Source organism: Eulemur rufifrons, chromosome 9, assembly GCF_041146395.1.
Source record: "Eulemur rufifrons isolate Redbay chromosome 9, OSU_ERuf_1, whole genome shotgun sequence".
Taxonomy (NCBI): Eukaryota; Metazoa; Chordata; class Mammalia; order Primates; family Lemuridae; genus Eulemur; species Eulemur rufifrons.
The window spans coordinates 1,916,239-1,938,970 of NC_090991.1; the positions used below are offsets into that span (position 1 = coordinate 1,916,239).

General features: G+C 35.9%; 1 protein-coding gene across 3 annotated transcripts in view; it reads right to left on the bottom strand.

Annotated features, from left to right (window-relative positions):
- Window positions 1-22,732, bottom strand: part of NCOR1 (nuclear receptor corepressor 1) — a 155,602-nt gene that overhangs the window by 84,627 nt on the left and 48,243 nt on the right. For 2 of the 3 annotated variants that reach the window (XM_069481876.1, XM_069481875.1), the window contains exons 7-14: window positions 18,154-18,210; window positions 17,544-17,596; window positions 15,053-15,119; window positions 12,140-12,312; window positions 11,194-11,284; window positions 6,915-7,093; window positions 6,350-6,404; window positions 5,584-5,685 (exon numbers count right to left, since the gene is read on the bottom strand). In XM_069481876.1, the coding sequence (XP_069337977.1) occupies window positions 5,584-5,685; window positions 6,350-6,404; window positions 6,915-7,093; window positions 11,194-11,284; window positions 12,140-12,312; window positions 15,053-15,119; window positions 17,544-17,596; window positions 18,154-18,210 (777 nt within the window). Of the gene's footprint in view, window positions 1-5,583; window positions 5,686-6,349; window positions 6,405-6,914; window positions 7,094-11,193; window positions 11,285-12,139; window positions 12,313-15,052; window positions 15,120-17,185; window positions 17,213-17,543; window positions 17,597-18,153; window positions 18,211-22,732 lie in introns of all 3 variants that reach the window. The other variant, XM_069481873.1, reaches the window with a different exon arrangement.

The following is a 22,732-nucleotide window of genomic DNA, read 5'->3' on the forward strand; positions in this document are numbered from 1 at the left end:
CTCCCAAGTAGCTGGGACTACAGGCATGCGCCACCATGCCTGGCTAATTTTTTCTGTATATATTTAGTTGTCCAGCTAATTTCTTTCTGTTTTCAGTAGAGACAGGGTCTTGCTCTTGCTCAGGCTGGTCTCGAACTCCTGAGCTCAAACGATCCTCCCGCCTCAGCCTCCCAGAGTGCTAGGATTACAGGCGTGAGCTACCGCGCCCAGCCTTCCCTCTTTCTTTAAACCCAACACTTGAAGGTCAATAAAACAAGTTTAATTGCCAGGCACTGTGGCTCATGGTTGTAATACCAGCAACTTGGGAAGCAGGAGAATTGCTTGAGCCTAGGAGTTTTGAGACCAGCCCTGGCAGCATAGCAAGACTGTCACCAAAAATAAAAAAAAGAAAAAAGAAAAAAATTAGCCAGGCATGGGTAGCACACACCTGTAGTCCCAGATATTCTGGAGGCTGAGGCAGGAGGGTCACTTAAGCCCGTAAGTTTGAGGCTGCAGTGAGCTATGATTGGGCCATCATACTCCAGCCTCAGCAACAGAACAAGACGCTAACTCTTTTCACATATACACAAAAAGTTTAATTCTGTTTAGGAGGTTCTCCTAACATGCAACATTTCTGTCAAACAACAAGCTATTCACTACGAATGCAAAGGGACATTATAAAACAAAACGAAAATTCGAATGAAAAAAGTGAAAGGCAAGTGTATTTCAACTTGATAAAGAACAGGATTAAGTTTCAGCTGGGTCCTCTTATAGTAAGATCAAATAACAGTTTATGCTGAGATTTATTACTACTATATCTAATTGAACATCTAACACATATTTATATGTTCTATTTATGTTTGTTAAAATACTCAAGTCTTTAGAAAACAGAGAAAGACAAATTCCCATTGAGCAGACAATAAGTTGCCATGAAACTAAATGACTAAATTTAAGAACAAGAAGCAATAGTTAAATAAAAATGTACAAGAGGCAGAAAGAACAGTATTGCTCACCACTGTGCAATATTTTCTTCAAAAATATATTACAGGAAATAAAGAGAAAATATCTTAAGCCTATATTATCAACCAAAATATATTAATAACTAAATGCCTTGAAAACAACTGGATTTCAGAGTAACTTTCTGAAGAGTAAAAGCTGTCAATCACCAAAACCCCACCAGGATGATGGCAACAAAGGTAACAGCGGCTACCATCTGTTGGGCACTCCCTGTGTGTCTGACACCACACTCTAGGAACCTTACATACACACCCACACCAAACCATAAGGTACGCACTACTGCGCCCATTCTTGCAAATGTGAAACCAAGGCTCACCAAGTGAAAGGATCCACCTAGAGTTACATAGGTCAAAAGGCGCATAGCATTTTTGAGTCTAAGGCTCTGTCTAGTATACCAAATTTAAAAAATATTCTAAAACATTCTATCTAGTGACTAGCTAACAGTTTAGTCAGAAACTGTCCTGACTTCAAAATTACTATTAATACATTTACATAAGTATATGCTTCTAATACCTTTAGGGAATAAAAATACACTGGCATAAACAGGAAAATATCAGCATAACAAAAGAGCACAGATTCCTGTGAAAAGTAATCAAGTATTTGGAAACGAAGGATATGTTTTCTAACAATGACTTGCTTTACTGCAGGTCACTAGCAAGCACCACAGTAATTCCAACTGCACAGTGACAGACTTGCTAGATGGGAGGAGTTTATGCTGGAAAACGCAGCATTTCCTAAGGGAAGAAATTCTTCTAACAAAAACAATATACATAAAATCAAATTATTACTTGGCATGTTATTTATAATTCTAGAAGATCTCAAACAATAACACTTAAGAGTGGTTTTTGGCTTCCAGTCTCTAATATGTATTCACTGCTTCAACTACAATACAGAAAGAACCATACTCACTCTTCGTGGAAGCCTAACAGTGGTCTGGGGCAGTATATAACAATTTTGAGAGACAAGTTAAAATTTCTGCCAAAAGGCTTTAAACACAATTTTCACAAAAATATAAATATCTGTCTCATTTTCCTGGGATTCTAAGACTAAAACTCATTTTCAAAGCAAATAACACACAAAGTTCCCCATGACAACATCAGGTTAAAAAAAAAAAAAATCAAACTTCACAAACTTGGAATCTATCAATATCATCTATACATTCCTCTGCTGAATAAAAATTACTTCCTATGGGTAGGAGGTTGGGCGTAGGGGGTAGGGAGAGCAATCAAATAAAAACTGAAAGGATCAAGCATAAACTTCAAAAGACTCTACAGAATCTTGAAATAAATTTGCTACAATCACTACGGGATTATCTCAGGTAATTCCTCCTGATTGGAGCTTGATTGGATAATAAAGCAGTAAAGTGATTTCAAATTAGTTGGATCTCTATACCCACCAGGGTAAAATCAAGAGGGCTGACCACAGATTTTAAAATTCTTAACTTTGTACCCAATCATTTTTTAAAAAAGAAGTCTTTCTTAACTTTTTTCTATATAGCAAATTTTGTATCTCTAATCCAGATCTTTTTTCCTACACTCCAGACTCATTAGACTAACTACCCACTTTTTTGAGATGTCTCACTTGGATCTCTATTTGGACATCTAATAGGTACTTGAAACTCAGCCATGTCCAGATTTCCCCTTAATATCTGCACCTTTCTTCTGGAAAGAGGCATCAAAACAAAACAAAACAAAACAAAACGAAAAAAACACCAAAAACCAAAAACCAAAAAAACAAAACAAAACAAAAAACACTACAAGAAAAAAAACAAACCTGCTCCTCCTTCAGTCATGCCTATTGCAGCAAATGGCAACTCCACAGGCCAAAACTCAGTGTTACCCTTGATTATTCTCTTTCTCTCATTCCCAGAATAAATCCATCAGCAAAACCTGTTGGCTTTACCTTCAAAAATATTCCCAGAAACTGACCAGTTCTCCCTACCTCTCCACTATGGTTTAGTCCAAGCCACTGGAATTATTAAAATAACCTTGTAACTGGTCTCCCTGCTTCTTCCCTTCCCTCCTTACAATCTATTCTCAACAGAGCAGCCAGAGTAATCATGTCACAATTGAAATCTGGTATCACTATTCTGCTCAAAAGCCCAATGGCTTCTCCTTTCACCTCGTATCAGTACTAATAGCTTTCAGTTTTATACAAGAGAGCTCTTAAACTACCACCACCTAATTTCTCAAAAACTACCCATCTATTTTGACACAAATTAATGGAGTGAGAAGGTGGTTTAAATCCATCATTTAACTCCCTTCTCTCTCTAATTCCCAGTGATACAACCAGAGACACATAAAACTAAAGAAAAAATATTCAAGGTAGTAACTTGAAAACTAATGAGGGCTGGGCACAGTGGTTCATGCCTGTTACCCCAGCACTTTGGGAGGCTGAGGTGGCAGGATTGCTCTAGGCCGGGAGTTCAAGATCAGCCTGAGCAACATAGTGAGACCCTGTGTCTACAGAAAATTTGTTAAAAAAATTATCTGGGCATGGTGGCACACACCTGTATCCTAGCTACTCAGGAGTCTGAGGTGGGAGGATGGCTTGAGTTTGGGAGTCTGAGGTCACTATGAGCTATGATCGTGCCACTGCACTCCAGCCTGAGTGATCAAACCAAAACTGAGCCTACCTGGGGCAAGTATCCCAACAGTCAGGTCAAGATGAGGGTGCACATGGCAAATCTCAGTTCTGCAAATGCATTCTGGGGCAGTGCTAAGGATGCTAGCACACTGAAATGGAGAATAAGAATACGCAAAAGGAAACACTGACACAACTGGAATTTAAACAGGAGAAGTGTGCCCCAGAGAAGAGTGAAACAGTGTCCAAGACAAGTTTAGGATAGAAAACAAATGTTTCAGAATAGCAGACACTCCCTGCCTGCTAGCGGCCTCTCCTCTATCATCACAGGTAACAGACTGCTAATCTAGCAAAGATAAGGTACACTGTATGATAAATATCACCTTATCCCTTTATATTTTATATGACTAAAAATTTTAAATGGTAACATAACAATTTCTAAAAATAAAATTAAATTTATAAACACTATTTTGTAATTAAGAATAAAGTTACTGTTAAAAATTTGTAGTTGACACTTGTTTAAAACATAGATCTCTAAGAGGGTTTACAGGACCCTGATTCCACTTTCTTTAGGGGAAGCAGGAAGAGCCCTGGCAATACTCGTCTCTCTGGTTGAACACTCATGCCAACTTTGATTTGCTCCTCTTCAGTTAGTCCAACTTCATGGAGCTCTACAATCATCCATCTCTTTGTTTTCACCATATTATTCCCATCAGCGTACAAGCATGCCCTTTCTCCTCCTTCCTGATCCTCATTAGCCCTACCAACCCATCTCTCCATTCCCCTAAGCAAATTTTATAAACAAGGTTGCACTCGTATTGCCACATCCTCACCTTCTGTATCCTCTTCAGCTCAGAGTAACTGTGTTCCAGCCCCCTCACCAACCCGCTGAAAATGCATGTCTAGGGCACCTCGGCTTACTCAACCTCTGGCAGCATTTTACACAGCTGACTCATGAAACACTCCCTATACTTTTTTTGACCACACAGTGATTATACTGTTTCCAAGGAACATGTAATCACATCTTGTGAGGTGTAGTGTTCTGCAGGAAACAATGACCCAGAAAATATAAAAAGGTTATGGCTATGAATAATGAGAGAATTGGGTCAAATAACCTGTATCTGGTGACCAGGGCCTACCAAACAAAGAAAGGGACTAAGACCGTGCCACAGTGGAAGGGTGGCTGTGTGGGGAAGCTAGGAGAGATGAGGATGCTGACGAGCAGTTGTGGCTGTCGGAGCACGTGCATGCAAGTCCACGCTGCGGCAGCTCCCCAGGTATGGAGAGCAAAGGGCAAAGGCGTCAGCACGACAGCTTCACTGGCGATGCACGCGCGAGCTGTGACAGCTGCTGATCGGGGATCTGGGGGCAACCTGTTGGAAAGTACTGAACTGCAACTGTGAAAACGACCTTTTTTCAACATTTTATACGTGTGAGAAACTACCTGTAAGAAAAGCACATTTTAAGAGTTAAGCTATCTATTAGAAGATTAGGAGATTTCCCAAGAAGAAAAAAATTAAAAAAAAAAAAAAAAAAGTTAAGCTAGCTAAACTCCACAACTGAAGTTAGTCTGAAACAAGATCAGGTGCAGGTATTGTTTGTAAAGAACCCTCTACTCTAGTTACCTTGCTATATTTCTCTCCCGTTCTCTACCTGTTCCCGCCTCAGACAAAAAGACCCACTAAAGATGGCACATTAGGTACAGTATTAAGGGCCTCACATTTAATTCCATGATTACTGTTGACACTGAAATGCATTATTCGGATGACAGGACAGTATAAAACTTTTCTAATTAACTTTATCACACTAGAAACCTGAACTATATTCAAAATAGAAGACAAAATACATTGAATATATATTAACATCAAAATAATTATAACATTTTAATTAATCAGAAACATCAATCTCTCAACTATACATTAATACAAGACTCCTGTTATAACATTTTTTGTCTTCATATTTCCACCAACCCAGAAACATCTTTCACAGAGTAATGAAACATACCTGATTTCTGCCTCTGCGTTTTCCATAATTCCTTCTTACTAGAGCTTTGTAATTCTCATTTTTCTTCGTTAAATAGTAATATAAAACACAATCAGGAACACTCTGTAAGAAAAAAATTCTTTTTGAGGATCCAATGAAATAAGAATTTTAAAAAATCAAATAATACTTTCAAGGAAATTTTCTGATATTCTCCAAGTACAAATTAAAGAGAAACATATATGGCTAGCATTTTAAGATATATCTAAACTCTAAAAAATAATTACATCATATCTACTATTTTAATGAACAGCTACAGTTGTCTTAATCCAACTTATGTTAAAGATACCAGGAACTACCAGAAACATATTTTCTTATTAACCAGTAAGTAAATTCCCTTTCTTGCCACATATATGTAAATATTTAAAAATGTCTCTTTAAATATTTTCCTCAAAAACATTAAAGCCAATTGTGAAAAAAATTCAGGAGAAATCAAGACTGACATTTTAATAGGAGATTTAATGAGGCTCAAAAAGCACTGTAAATCTATGTGTTTTTAGGAAACACAAGATCAGGTCATTTTTCATTAACCACGAAAATCAGTCCTGTGTTCTGTAAGGATTTCTGTTATAATTTTAATTATCACTATATTAATCACGAGAATCTTTTCTGTATCAAGCCCTTTGCAAAATCAGTTCTACTGAACTACTTTTGTGGGCTGGAGCACAAAAACTTCAAAGTAACAATAGTCACAAATCTATAAACAGTCTCAACGCAAGCCATATCTTACCTTCCTTTCCAAGTAGGACGCAATTAGGCCAAAGTTTTTTGGATGCTGGATAAACCTGAGTGAAAAAACAAAAACCAAAAACACACGCACATGCAAATATTTTAACAATTTAGAAAAGAAAAAAAACAACTTGGGAAAAGAAATATTATGTACAAACTAATTCCCAGTGATTCTTAACTGCCAGTCTGAGGAACAAATACAGAATCACTTGGGACTTTTAAAGGGCACAGACTCCTGGGCACCGTCCACCAGGAACTGACTGGACTGGCCTATAGGAAAGCACAGAAATCCGTACTTCATAAAAGCTCCCCCAAATGATTCAGATAGCACCTAAATTTGGGAACCACTCTTAACATGACTCCATAACCCCAGTTCTTATCTGTTACCTATTTTCCCACTTGTATACTTATGGGAAGATCAATATTCCCTACTTCCCACAGTATCCATTCAAATGCCAAAATGAGGCCAAGTTTTTGTGGGAACAGTTTAATTTACAAGTAAATGCAAATACTTTTTACTAACTTATGTACATTTCTATTAGAGAATAATTTAAAATTTAAATTACTTGTCCTTAAAGATCTCCTTCTCATGGTCAGTCCAAACATTCATAAACTGCCTATCTTTATAAACCTTCATAGGGTCCTCCATAAGCCCATTCATATTAATGAACTTGACCCGTCTTTGTTCTGCATCAAACATCATAGGTGGGATTACAGAGAGCTGCCGCATTTGTTTCTCATTATTCTGCCAAAAAAACAAAACAAAACAAAAAAAAAACAAAAGCAATTTACTTAGAATAAAATTTAAACTAGAAATTTACAGAGGGCCATAGACCAAAGCTGTTAATATACACTAAAAACCACAGGTGTAGTTTAATGACAATAGCAGTGTATAACATAGCATCTAACATACAGTAACTACTCACATATCTATAATTATTCATTGAATAAGTTATAGAGGCAAAGAGTACACACATCATTTTTAAAAATCCACTACTTTAAGACGAGTTATTTTCTTAAATGAGACTGACACTTAATATAATGAAATTTTAGACCTAGAAGATAGAAAGTAATTTCAAGCTTATTGAAGTTGTGACGTTGTGAAGCATTTAATTATACATTCTTATTTTAAAAAGTCTCAACTTTATTTTAGAGAACACATCTTAACGTCATTTTAGAGAACAATAAATAGAAAAATAAGCAAACAGGCATAAAGTAAACTGACTTAACTACTATTAAATACTTCTTGTTAATTTTATATAAGCTTTCTGTTGAAATTTTAAGACCGTTATTCTTAGAAATTAAGCTAGCTTCAACTAAACTGTGTTATATCTATACAACTTATTTTTTCCAGAGTTTAACTGGGGAACTTTATAAGCACAAGCTTCCATGAAAAAATTTTTACCAAAATTAAAAGTATTTACCCAAATTTAAGACAAGGTTTTTTCCTAATTTTCCTCATCGAAGTGGATACTGCCTAATAGTCAAGTCCTTAGAAAGTCTCTAATTTCATGGGGTACTCTCTCAATCAGTTTGAACATCAAAGTGTTTGAGACAGGGACATTACCTCACCTGATAAACTAGTTTTGGACGCTTACAGATGTTTCCTAATGCAATCATTCGAAAAGCAAGCAAAGAGATTTAACAGAGATTTGCTCATCATTGCAGAGATCACGGTTACATATTCCAAAGGCTGGATTTCAGCATGCACTTTAGAGGTAATTTTAAAAGCAATAAAGAATAAGTAGTTATGTTCCAAAGTTCCTGAATATATTGTTACAAGAGAAATGAAAAATCCACTTACCCATAATATTGCTATGCAATATTATGAACATTATGTATTTATGCTTTGAGATGAAATTTTCTAAGGACAACAACATATACGTGCTACAAAAGAAATGTATCGCAAAAAACTGGACAGAAGTGAAGCTACTGTGTTCTAAGTACGTTTGATGACAAAAAGTGGCTCTAGAAATGGCTAAGACCCTGACTTTACGTAACAATGTACTGAAATGCTTTAGTAAAACTGTTGCACAATGTGTGGGATATGTCTCTATGACTGAATATTATAATTGTCCTCTAAAAGGTTATGTATTTCAATAGACCAAAAATCACTATGGTCTTCTCTTTGGGAACGGAGGCTATCAGAAGTGAGACAGGAGGGAAAAACTACCTGCAAAAGTCAACTTTGACTGTATAACAGCCTGAGATGTAAGCTGGTTCAAGGAACTCTTACATATAGTTTATACAGTCGCCCACCTCCTCCAGAGCTAGTGTGACTACAACTTTGAAATACAGTAAGTTGTAAAATCATACGATATACTTTTACTCAATCATGAATACAAAACAAGGTACCGTAATCAAATACTGATAGAATCCTACCACAAATATCAAATAGGCTATTTTTTCATCCTGTAGGAAAACTCAGCAACTGCGTTTTTTAGAACATAGACTAAATGAATACCATACAACTAATGTACAGGTACAAACTGATTAGAAATCTTTCTTTCTCACACAAGTAATCTAACTTCATGAGATCAAGTAACTTGACAGTTTAATTCACCGGTGTATTCCCAATGCCTAGAAGTCTGCGACCTACTAGAGAAGACGTGAATGTTTGTTGAAAGAATAGACTTGATTAAATATAGCTGTGGAAAAGAATACACAGTTCCAGAGTCAGGTTGCCTGGGATGGACAGCTGGTACCATTATTTGTTTGTGACCTTGGGCAAATTATTTAACCTGCAGCTGTGCCTTAGTTTTTTCATTTGCAAAATGGACTCAATTACAGCCTCTACTTCACAGAATTTTCATAGTTTAAATAAGATAATACATATAAAGTACTTATCACAGTTAGCAATTTTAAGTAGCAACTACCCTTAAAACTTCCTCTTCTCACAAAAGCAAACATGTAATTAATCTACCACGATCCAAACCAACACCACCCACAGAAAGAGAAAACCAACGGTCAGGTTTAGCAGTAGTGACGGGTGGAGCAGAGGAGATTCCTGACACTGCTTTTTACTTTTAAATGTACTGACAGTATACAAACAGGGATTTTACTTATCTGAATTTCTAAATCTTTTGACATTTTAGATTAACTCCACCTTACTCAATTTTGCAAATAAAGTATTGACTATATATTTAAGTCTGCAACATTTTAATATTAATATATTTATTTACATTTAACATTTACCTTGAAATATATAGCATTCTATCGCTTCTTGGCCTTTAGGCTAAGATCAATGAAATATATAGCACTGTAATGACCATCTTTGATCGTTATGTAAGGGAGCCACCACTTCAATTAGAGAAGACCCCTTGGAATTTTGAGATGAGGTTTAAGAAAAGCCATTTTATCAAATCAAAACTAGCAAAACTCAATAAATAGTAGATGGCTTTTGGACCAACCTTAAGAAATAGTTTGAATATGGCTAATATGACTTAATGTTACAGAATGAAATTTATTCTTATTCCGTATTTATTAATATACTAATAAACATTAGGCATTGGAAATTCAAAGATAGCCTAGCCCAAGGTGTAGTAACCACAATCATGAAGATGACACTCTGGCTGATCTGATCATAAATAATTATTAAAAGGAAAGATAAACGTGATAAAAATAAAATGAGACTAACTAGATGTTGATTAGTTCTGTTTGGGGAAAATGAATGAAGAGGCCATAAGGATGGAAATATTGCTGTTAGGCCTAGATAATATATTCTTCAAATGTATACCTTGGTCACTAATGATTAATATTAACTGCTTCATAATTTTATTAATTCTGCTCTTAGGAAAAAGCCTAAAAAACAAAGGACTCCCATTCATTATGAAAGTGTATCTTTCCCTTAAAAATTAGCAAAATAGTGGTCTTCATATATGAATCTCTTTTTTGTTGCTATTTATTTTTGTTTTGTTTGAGATGGGGGTCTCTCTATGCCACCCAGGCTGGAGTGCAGTGGCATGATCATAGCTCACTAGGCTCAAGCAATCCTCCTGCCTCAGCCTCCTGAGTAAGTGAGACTACAGGTGCTTGCTACAATATCCTGCTAATTTTTTTATTTTTCTGTAGAGACGAGCTCTCACTATGTTGCTCAGGGTGTTCTCAAAAACCTGCCTTCTAGCAATCCTCCTGCCTTGGCCTCCCAAAGTGCTCGGATTATAGAACGGTGTGAGCCACCACACCCAGCTTGAATCTCTTCTGTACATAGTTTTAATCCCCACATGCTCACTCACCTTGCACTTCACTCCCTTGCACTTCATATTACTACACTTGCCTAGGACTAATTCACCTTCATACAGGTAACTCTGATATCCAGCTGTCCCCAGTTCAACTCTCTCCCAGGCTCACCTGGCTAAAGAGCACCATTTGGAGAACACACTGCCATCTGGAAAACACATGCCCCTTTGCTACTTTAGGAAATGGCACCACCAGCTCAGTCCACTAACCTAGAAACCAGGGACTACTTTCCAGCTTCTCTTCTTTGTCATCTTCCACACTCCAATCATCCATCTTGTCTTGTCCATTTTACTTTCTATTACTCTCTCCTAGCAGTCCCCTCCTATACATCCTTACCACTGTTTCCCTGACTCAAATCCTCACTTTTATCCTAACAGCCTCCTCACCTCTCTCCAGGTCTCCTTGCTGCCAGTCACCTTTGTAAAATGCCAATATGATCGTGTGACTGCCTTGTTTAAAACCCCACAATGGTCGGCTTCAAGTTTTCGGAACAGTCCAAACTGCAGCACCAAAAAGTTCCCTCATTTACATGTAAATAAACCCTCAGCTCCCAGGCTACAGGGCTGAAATGCTTCAATAATTAATGAATTAAATCAATTTTCTTACCTCTTGCTCAGAAAGCCCATCAATAATTTCAGAAATCTCATGCTCACTCCTAGCAATGGTGGCTGACAGACCAGCTCCCCTTTGCCCAACTCTAAATATGAAGGAGAAATTATAAATATATTTAACAGCCTTTTATAAAGATGACATAATTAAATTAACTATAGATTACATTTTCTGAATGGGACTTTTTAATTCACTGAAACTAGGAGAAGAAACCTAAAATACCACTGAGTAACTACTTTTAAGTAATATGCTTGAGTCATCTATTAAATTAATAATGATATAAATGCTAAGATTGAGATCTAAAGTTTATATGTCCAAGTTCAAATGGTAGAACTAGTTATGAGAATCTTCTGGAAAACCAGTTACTGATGCCATTTCCATTTCAAATGGCAGCACTTAGTGTGCCTTCAGACTTAGAGAAATACATCAGACATTTTTAAAAGAAAGGAAAAAATATAACCAACATCCCTCACAAAAACTTAGTTGTGAGTAAAGGGGCTTACATGAATCGTACATGAGCCCATGAAGAAAACTACAGCTTTTAAAACCTATGCAAAATATGTTTGCTAAAAATAAAAACAAATAAGAAACTACCAAATTCAAAGAATTTCTTAATTAGCAATCAATTTAATAGTTTATGTTGGTAACAAAGACAAACGGATACTGACGTCAGTTCTTATTAACTGCCATGTCCAAAGGAACTAACAGTTTCAAGAACTGAAGAATTTCAAAACCTTCACTTACATTTAGATTCAACAGGATGATTAAATATAAAAAATTAATATTGAATTTACTACAACATAATCTTTACTGGTAAGAAAGTTTTATAAAGTTCTTTATGAACTTTCTTAATGATCAGTTTGAGGAAACAATAAATACTGTAAAAGAGCAAAAGTGTGATTTGAAGGAAAATATCATAATCATTAAACATCAAACCATTTACCGTTGAAATCTTTCTTGCTGTTCTCTCTGTTTTCGAATTTCTGGGAACTGCTTTTCGTAGTACTCTCTTGTTTTGCTTTCTTTAGCTTTCCTCCGAGGATTATTTTCTATTCTGTCCACTTTCTTCTCCCACGCCTCCATGAGCTGATCATAACGTTGGCAGATTTTTTGTTCCTATTAAATACCCGTAGCAAATTAACAATAATTAAACTAAATTCTGATCCCAGAGAACCTAACACTTTAAAATAAATGCTACTTCTTAAGCATAAGTCAGAAGTACAACTGGCCTATGACTCAACTGTGAATGAAAAGCTGTCTTTGACCTGAAAGAGAGAAAGGGAGCTCTGTTTCCTATCTAAGATCAACATATAGAGCCTACTTTGGCTGGATTTTTTTGTTAACGTTAAGACTATACAAATTAATAAACTAATTGAGGACCTACTACTAATAGCTGACCAGCTACTTTTACTCTGCTGCTAACAATGTCTTTGTTGTAAATAAATAAAAAAAAAAGGAAAATTAAAAATAGAAATATATAGATAGTTCAAAATCTAACCAATCACCCAAAGGCAATCATATTAACATTTTTTTATCCCTCTAATCTGTCAGAGTGCACACTGTAACCATTCCTCTACTGTTGGAGGTTCTGGCTGTTTGTAGCTTTTTGTTATTATAAATAATGTTATATAACAGTTTGACAGCGTACAAAAGGCAGAAATTTGTTGTACTTTATGAAGAAATCCAGTGAACTACACGAAATCAAGAATTAATGCTCTTAGAGAAATAAAGGAATTATGACCCATTTTCTAAATAGAGAAGAAAAGACAGACGAACTTTCCATTATGAGCATAGAACTGTATACATATCTGATGACAGATGGATAGGAAAACGTGAAGGACTCATGGAAAACTGCTAACAGTGGTCATCTCAAGAAAGTGAGATTGGAGAAGAGAATCTATCTTCCGCACACTCCATGTCACACCCACACCCATTTCCCCATCATTTTCTTTTGTGTCCTTCACCTTTCTCCATGTCTACTGCTACCTCCACAATCTACACCAACATTATCCCCCACCCTGATTAAAATAGCCTCCTAAATGCCTCCCATGCATTCATAACGTAGCCAAATGCAAATTCTTAAAATACAAACCTAAACATTACACTTCTTCAGTTAAAAAAAAACTTACAAGGTGCCCTCAGAGTCTGATCCAAAGTCTCCCAGGTTACCTTCAGGGCAGTGTACAGCCTGGCTCTGGCTTCCCTCACCAGCCCCATCTCTCACCACACTGCCGGCTCGGTATATGCTCCCGCCAGCTCTGGACCTGCTACACTCCCTCCATCTCACAGGCCTTCAAAGCCGCTCTCTCTGCTTGCACAGACAGTGGTTTTATAATGAAACTCCCTTCATGATTCCTAGCTGCGTTAGGTATCTGGCTGAGTGACCTCCATGTCCATGACCACAGTACGATCACAATGGTGGGACTGCCTGCCGACTTGTCTGCCCCCAGTTACCTTAGGCTCTCTAAGCACTAAAACCATACGGCTATCTTAGTCTCCTTTGTAAAATAATACATAGTATAAAGTACACAGCCATAAAAAAATATATTAGGCAAATCAGTGAACATATAAACTTTAAAATTACTCTCAGAAGTGCGAAAGGGTCTATGCTCCTCTGTTTACATCACCAATGGGCAAGTACCACAGTTATAACAAAAGAACTTAGAAAAAAAATGTGAGCTCATTTCTTTCTTTTTTTTTTTTTTTTTTTTTTTTTTTTTTTTTTTTGAGACAGAGTCTCACTCTGTTGCCCGGGCTAGAGTGAGTGCCGTGGCGTCAGCCTAGCTCACAGCAACCTCAAACTCCTGGGCTTAAGCGATCCTCCTGCCTCAGCCTCCCGAGTAGCTGGGACTACAGGCATGTGCCACCATGCCCGGCTAATTTTTTGTATATATATATTTTAGTTGTCCATATAATTTCTTTCTATTTTTTAGTAGAGACGGGGTCTCGCTCTTGCTCAGGCTGATCTCGAACTCCTGACCTCGAGCGATCCACCCGCCTCGGCCTCCCAGAGTGCTAGGATTACAGGCGTGAGCCACCACGCCCGGCCTCATTTCTTTCTTAATACTTGTATGTTCTTGGCAAAAATGTAATTCAAGATGAGTAATTCCAGATAGTATCTGAAGGACCAGGCTGACAAATTACAACAACAGAAGTTTTACACCACATAAAAGCTGCTGACTCTTGAGCTTTACCACTCATGAAACTGTCAGGTCATCAAACGGAAGGTACAGAGTTCATTTTGGATGTGGATTTAAAGAGCACCATTTATCAATAGACACTTGAATTTAAATAAGTCAACGGTTTGTCTATAAAATTATTATAATCATATGAAAATAAGAACAATGGCATTATATTTTCTTTAACTTCATTTCCAAGATTATAACCACAAAACTTTGAGACTATCAGTCATATAATAAAATATGAAAAACTATTTGAATTTTAAAAAGCTGAACCCTAACTGATTCGGTTTCAAAGAAGAAAGAATAGTAATGTCTCTAATCAGGGTGACTATAACTTACCCACATTTGTTTGAAGCTTAGGAGACTAAATGTAGATCATCCTATTTATCCTTCATATTTTTTTTAACTACTCACCATTTTATTTTGGCTAGATGAAAATGTTATACATAAATGACCAATGAAATTAATTTGATAGTAATATCAAATGTGAACGTTATCAAAATGTTACTAGAATTAGATTTATATTTGAGTCACATATATAGTTACTTTCTAAATCAGCACTTATCCTTAAGCAGAATCAAGGACCATTTTCATTAATAATGGGAAAGTGAATGCCTAAATGAACATGAATGAGGAAGTTGTGTAAGTTTCAGTTAACAAGGATAGGACCTCACCCTTTGTTTTCTTGCATGATTTCTTCTTTTAAAAAATAAAATGAGTTTTTTCCTCATCACCTGGTTTCTAGAAGAGAAAAATATGGTTGCATGACATTAAGAAAAAGCACAATTTAATAATGCATTCACTTTTTTTTTTTCCAGAGACACTGGAAAACAGGCAACGATCACTTAAGAATCTATGATGTAGTCAAAGTTAATCCTAATTTTTTCACCCTGCAAAATAAAACTTTATAATTTTTGCAACAATTAGAACTAACTAAAATTCCTTCCATTCTATAAAAAGATTTTATACAAAGTTAATTTTCAATTAATACATCCAATTATAAGGGAAATATCATTTTCAAATTATAATTACACAGTTACTGATTCTTCTTAAGAACTCTGGTGATATAAACATCTTTGTACACTCTTGGAGGAGGGGAAGTAAAAAAGAAGGAAAAGCTTTTAAAGTTACCTCCCTACATCAGGTAAGGTGCTGACCTCCCTTCTATGAAGTGAATATATACCACCATTACAGAGAGGTGACTTCTGCTTTAAACAGAAGATTTTCTTCACTCACAGAAATGACACAATCCACTCTAAGAAGTAATGGAGGGCAATGTGACAAGATAGGAAGATTTATCGTATATCTTAATCACTTTTTAAATTTGAAGCATCGTGACCTTCAAAAACAATGACATGCAGGTTCAAATATAAATATTTATACCCCACCTACTTCCAGAAAGGATTTCAAGCTGATTATTCAAATATAAATACAAAGCCAAGGCAAGGAGAAGTAATTTTTTGGATTATCTGCCACTCGGGACTAACAGTGACACTGGCTCCACTCAAATAAGCATGGACAGTCAGGAGCTGGCTATATGAAAAAGTAGCCAAGAGATGAAAAGAATTATTAAAAGGTACATTTGCTATTTCATACAAAGCAAATGACGGCGATGAAAGTATAGTTACTGAATGATTCACATGGATGCATGCAACTGAGCAAGTATTTCAAAAGGGGACGTACAGAGAACATTACCGTACATTCAATTTGCTCTGATTATAATTATGCACTACTCAAAAGCAAATGACAATCAATAAACACAATTTTAAATGTCTCCTAAGAATTTAAATAAAGTTAACCAGTCAGTAACCCATCTCAGGACAGCGTGCTGAGCATTAAATAGGCAATGTAGATAACACAAAATAAATCAAAGACAGAGATGCTCTCCAGCTTATATGGGGAGAAAAAAGACAGAACACAAACATAACTGAAGCTTTGTGGAAAAAAAAATCATTAAAAGCAGCCAACTAGATTTTATCTGCTATTCATTCTCCTTTTTAAAAATGTTAAAACAGCTAAGCAGTTCGAAAATAAGGTATATTTTATATGACTTTTGCCTCACTTACTTCTAAGGGTTCTCAAGACCATAGTAGCATCTCACAGAAAAATTTATAAATATATAACTTTTATTATGACCCACTTAATGAAAGTTAAAATTATTCAAATTCAATTGTTTTCATGCATACTACCATGCAAATTATATTTGCCACCACTTCTGCAAAGTAGTCAACTATTGCACATACTCTCAGTCAGAAATTTTTAAAAAGAAAATTTATGTATATATATAAAAATAGCAATGTGCTCATTAGTAACCATACTAGTAAATAATTATAATGTTCTGGTTATACTTAATGAAACATAGAAATACATTTTTGTCACAAACTAAGAATAATTCACCTAAAATTCTCTTAAAGTATTATAATTAAAAAAAAAAAAAACCTATCTAGCTTCCTGTCTTACTTCAATCAGATCAAGAAACTAGGTTTTCTTTTCATTTATTTTCTTATTTCAAAATGTGCATCCATAAAGGCCTGGTACTAGGATGAGCAAGGCTAAGCAAACTACATTCTGGAGCAGCCTCCTCACCCACATGAGGTGACTGAGCGCTTCCAAGGCACCAGGACATTAAATGGCAGAAGGGTCTACAAATACCGTCATTAGCAAGAGTCATGGAAGGGATTTCCCTAGAATAGGATTTTGAATAATGATAAAATGATCCGTGGCACTTCTACTTTGCAATGGCAGATGTGGCTTGGTGGGGGACGGTGTCATCACTAGTCTTAAATGAAAAAGCTTCATTATCTTACTTCATCATGCGCCTTGCAGGTACTCCACTGAAAAAAAGACAAAACAGGAGGCAAAAAATTCAAGCCTCAAGGTAAGCCATTTCAATGTTAAGTATCCACCTTTTTTACTAGCAGATTATAAAACCAGCTAGTTTTATGCAACAATTTATTTCATTTTTTGGCCTCGGAAACTCAAGCTGTTACCCCAACCCCCAAAAAGCCAGAGGAAGATAACATATAGTAAAACAACAGCAAATTACACAAATCTAAAACACACCTACACTATATTATAATAATGTCAGCAGATAACATAAAAAATGATCTCTTTATAGAATATATGGTTTTTAACTGATGAATTCCAAAGATGATAAATACTTACGTCTTGATGTTCTCATGGTACACCTTGGTATCTGATGGCTGGTTATAGAGTGGCTATAAAAGAAATAAAATATGTATAAAATGGTGTATGTGTGTTTATGAAGAGACAAACAGTATTTTAATGTAAGCATAGGTAAAGTACTAATGAGTCTACACTATAACATGCCCTACCAACCCCTTCAAACTTTTGGGTTCCCTAACTCTGTTTACCCCATCTCCTAATAATGCCACTCCTGTAATAAAGTTTGTGAGTCCACTGTTTCCCATAATAAATAAATTTATGCATAAATTTTTAATTTCAAAGGTGAAAGAAGATTAAGCACTTTCACCATCCTAACAATATGATTCAAAGTGCTTTCTATTTCTGTTCTTAATTCTTCCTCCTTCTACCTGGAGTGATTAAATGGCTGCTCAGGCCAAAAAAAATATGCTTAGAAAGATGCTTTTGCAAAGGTAACAAGTTCATTCACCATTATTTTAAACTTAATCACAAACTTTCTGCCCAGCTGCATACCTTTAATTCCAAAATAAATGGACCATATTCTGTCTTATCCCAAGAAAAGCTACTATCAAAAAAGCACTGGAAATGAAAAAAGCAATTTCTTACTTACCAGTTCAACTTTTGGGCCAAGACCTTCAAAAATTTTATGAGCTTCTTCTGCTTTTTTCTAGAGATAAAGACATTGTTGTATCATATAATTAAAAATTATATTACTTAAGTGCAAACTCATTGCCTACTTAAAAGTATTTATCTAAGGCTAGTCTATGGATGAACTTACTCTTATTTCCAAATACTCTTCTTTTATATGATAGGCTAAAATATTCTCCAATTGTATTTTCATAGCTTTCTTCACCAAATGTAGTCAATACTTAACACTTTTATTGAAAGCAATACCTAAAGAATTGGTACGGTCTTAAAAGCAAATAGATACTAAGAATCTGGAGAACGGAAGTAAAGATTCACTGTAAATAAATCCAACAAACATTCTGAATACTTTAACTCATATTGTCTGTAATGAAAATTTAAAAAATAATAAAATACCATAAAGTAGCTAATTTTTACCATGGTAAACCACACTGATCTCTTTGAAGAAAAGCTTGAAATGACCTTATTTTCTAATTACAATGTATTCTTAGTAATAGCTGAACAATAAAGGCAACAGCTCATCTGAATTACTCAAAGTGCCCAGTAGTGAATAAATGTTGAATTATATGTATTTTTAATAGACCATTTTCAAAAGTAAAATAATCTAGACTAAGGTGTTATCTAACAAAAATCTTTCTTAGTAAGAGTAACCTATCAATATTGTGGCAGAGAAAAATTTAACTTAAAACCCTCATACTTCCATATTCTAATTTTCATTGTAAATCTACAGACAGAAGTAAATAATTCTTCAAACAGGTGCCAAGTATGTTCTACGTGCCAGGTACTTGCTACACACTAAGAAATCAACGAACAAGATAATCCTTCCCAGCACAGGAAGATGAGAAGTCTTGAAAGGCTTCCTAGAGAAAATGACACTTGAGCTGGGCTCCAAGTGCGAGTGTACTTGACAGACAAGACAGACAAAACTCAGGGCCTGTCTGAAGGCAGGGGCAGCATTGCTGGGTAAAGGTGCTAACACCTTCTAGGGAACATTCAAAGCCAGTTCTGGTAGAATATCACTAAGAAAAGAGTCTCGGGCAAGGGCCAGACAGGCATGTAAACACCAATAAAAGGTTTGAGCTATTTGGTACAAAGTGGGAAATCATCAAAAGGTTTTATTTAGAGAACCATGTGATGGGATGCAAATACTAAGGACGGGTTAGAAAGAAAAAGATTGAAGGAAGGGGATTCAACAACCACGAGAGAGATGAAGGCTCAAATTAAGCTAATGGTAAAGTAGGAGGAAAAGAAGCAAGTGACCAGATAGTAAATATCTTAGGTAAAAAGGACCCTCCCCCTCAAAAAAGAAAAAATCAAAAAGAAAAGGAAAGCAGCAGCAACTGACCAGACCAATATATATTCAAGAGCTAGGACTGACGCTTTTCATCGATTAACTCAATGGAGTTGCAGAAAGAATTACTGCATGTCTTGGATGCCAGCCTAGGTGACTAGAGGTTGCTGGCACTGAGTATACTGTCTACTATCAGCATACTTTCTTCCTTTCTTCTGGTGTCACATTTTCTTGCAAATCATCCACTCAAAATATAAAGAAAACGTTCTCAAAAACTTCTCTACTATATTCTAACAACCACTTTTCTATATGTAATATTGTTGTGAAATTGGAGTGTTTATGAATATTTCTGGAACCTACAACTGATCAGAGTAATAACAAACGGAGCTGTTAAAAATAGCCCAGGAGAACAGTCTGTTTAGAGACTAAACTTAGTCTGAAGTTTAGATATGATGGTTTAGATATGATGCAAGGCAACTTTTCTCTCAGGAAACCAACTTTAAAATTAACACTGGACCAGTTTTTTTCTTCCCATTAACTTTCTAGTAATAAATAAAAATAAATTAAAAAAAACAACACCTTATGAATGATAATGGTCCCTATCTCTTAAGCCACACTTGGCTTAATTCCAACCAGTGTAGATTGAATAACAGGGAGACGTACTTTTGTCATTACCCCATCTCTCCTTGCCTATGGTGTTGAAACAGTTAAGGTTATTCATTTTAAAAAGCTAAAGAGGTAGGCAGGAGTTACAAAAGGCAGCATGGAAAGGCAGAAAAAGCCCAGAGTGGAGCAGTGTCAAAGCCTGTATTCTGGGCCTGCTGTGCTCGCGTCCCTTCCCCTCAAGAAGTTCCTGCTACAATTTTGGAAACCACAATAAATGACTAGCAGCAGGGTATATAAAATATATACACAAAAGAAAAGATGACTTCTACAGGTACTGCACGTTAAAAACAAACTTCAACGTAAGAAGGTAAGTCTAGTACTAAGACAGACTTCAGAATCAGTTGTTCTTTTCAACAAGAAACCAAATATGTAAATGCTATAACAGAAAAAGCATATAAGGAGGTTTCAAGTTTTGCTGATGAGCATCAACAAACACTCACTATATTAAGTAATTAAACACCTATATACAAAAATTAAGCACAAATTAAATTCTCTATCAAATCTTGTTGAACAGTTTTCAGCCCTCAAGTCCCAGTGAGGAAACCACAGAACTCACTAATATTGGAATTGTTTATTAGGCCTAAAGACAAGGCTCATTAAGAAACACAATTAATGAATATCACTGAATCCAATTTATGTGAAAATTAACTCATATATTTTTAAAAAGGCAACATTTTATAAAACTTAAAAAAAAAAAAACCTACCAAATTTCCATTGCTATTAGTTCTAATCCCTGTTTATTTTATCCATGAGGTCAAAACTGGTCATGTAGCCCATCGGCCCACAAAAGTGTTTTGTAGCTCTAGAGGATTGTTCACCAATCAGGAGATTTCACATAAAAACCCGTATTTCTGGCTTCTCTTAAACAAGGGAGCAACTATCTGCCCTGGGCCATATGTCCTGTTTAGGCATGATATGTGGGATGGACATTTGTCACTCGCTTCCCTTACTGTCCTCTACCTTCACTGGATTTATCTTCATGTAGATTGTTGTGGCTGTTCAATGATTAAACTAACTCTGAACCTAGCCAAGAAAATAATATTAATTGCCTATATTTTCCCCCTGTCTATTACACTTACCATTGTCATAAATATTTCTTTTTTTGTTGGTTTTTGGATGTTTGTTTTTTTCTCTGACAGGGTCTTGCTCTGTTGCCTAGGCTGGAATGCAGTGCCATGATCATAGCTCACTACAGCCTCAAACTCCCAGGCTCAAGAGATCCTCCTGCCTTGGCCTCCCAAGTAGCTGGGACTAAGGCACGCGGCACCACAAGTGGCTAATTTTTAAAAGAAATTTTTTTTTTAGAGACAGGATCTCACCATGTTCTCTAGGCTGATCTCAAACTCCTGGCCTCAAGCAGTCTTCCCACCTTGGCCTCCCAAAGTGCTGGGATTACAGGTGTAAGCCACTGTGCCCAACCATAAATATTGTATTTCTGATGACTCTCAGTTATCTATGTATACACATATGTGTATGACTCCAAAATCATTCCTATAAATGTGTAATTATTAATTCAGTTTCTTTTCTTAAGGCCAATTTCCTTTAGGATCTGGGCCATTATAAAGTTATAGGCTGTCTATGTAAGATAGATTGACAGATAAAATCACTTACTACAGAATAAATTAAAACAACAATCCCAACTTTTATCTGGTGATCACCAACTGAGGACTTCTGGAAGCAGTGTTAAAACATTTTCTTTATATTAAGGTGAAATCAGTTCCCCTTTAACTGCTAGTTCCTGGCCAAAAACTAACTTTGATATTACAAAAATGATTCATAAAATTGAGGCCTAGTTTTCCTAAACCTTTGAACACTTTATTTTTATAGAGACAGGGTGTAGCTCTATTGCCCAGGATGGAGTGCAGTGGCAACTCCATAGCTCACTGCAGCCTCAAACTCCTAGACTCAAGCAATCCTCCTGCTTCAGCCTCTCGAATAGCTGAGACTACAGCACACACCTCCATGCCTGGTTAATCTTTTAATTTTTCATAGAGACTAGGTCTTGCTATCTTGTCCAGGCTGGTCTTGAACTCCTGACCTCAAGCAATCCTCCTGCCTCAGCCTCCCAAAGCACTGGGAATATAGGCAATGAGCCACCTCGCTCAGCCCAAAATTAAAAGCATGAAAGAAGAAATTGTTTTAATAAACCTGAAAAAGCAAAGTCTACCTAAAGGTCAAAGTCTACTTTGAACTTTTTAGCTAAAGTTCAAACCACAGCCCAGCTATCAATTCTGAAGCTAATAATAAAGTTTATTTCCATATCCAATGACCTATCTCTACGGAAATGCTATCAATGTTCAGCATTAAATGTCCCTGATAAAGTGAAAAATTATAGAGTGGCTGTTTTGTATTATAAGCTACCAAACTTGCTTGCCAGTATTTATATAATAGCAGAGAGACTCGGCTGATAAAATTCTACCGATTAAATAATATTTATATAACATATAATATAAAATGAAGTTTTCCACAATTTAAGATACAACTGTCAACTTTCCTTTCAGTCTATAAGGAAAAAACACCAAGCTTCAGTCAGCCAAAGTTTATGAACATTAAAAATTATATCAGATATCAGGTTTTAATACAATTA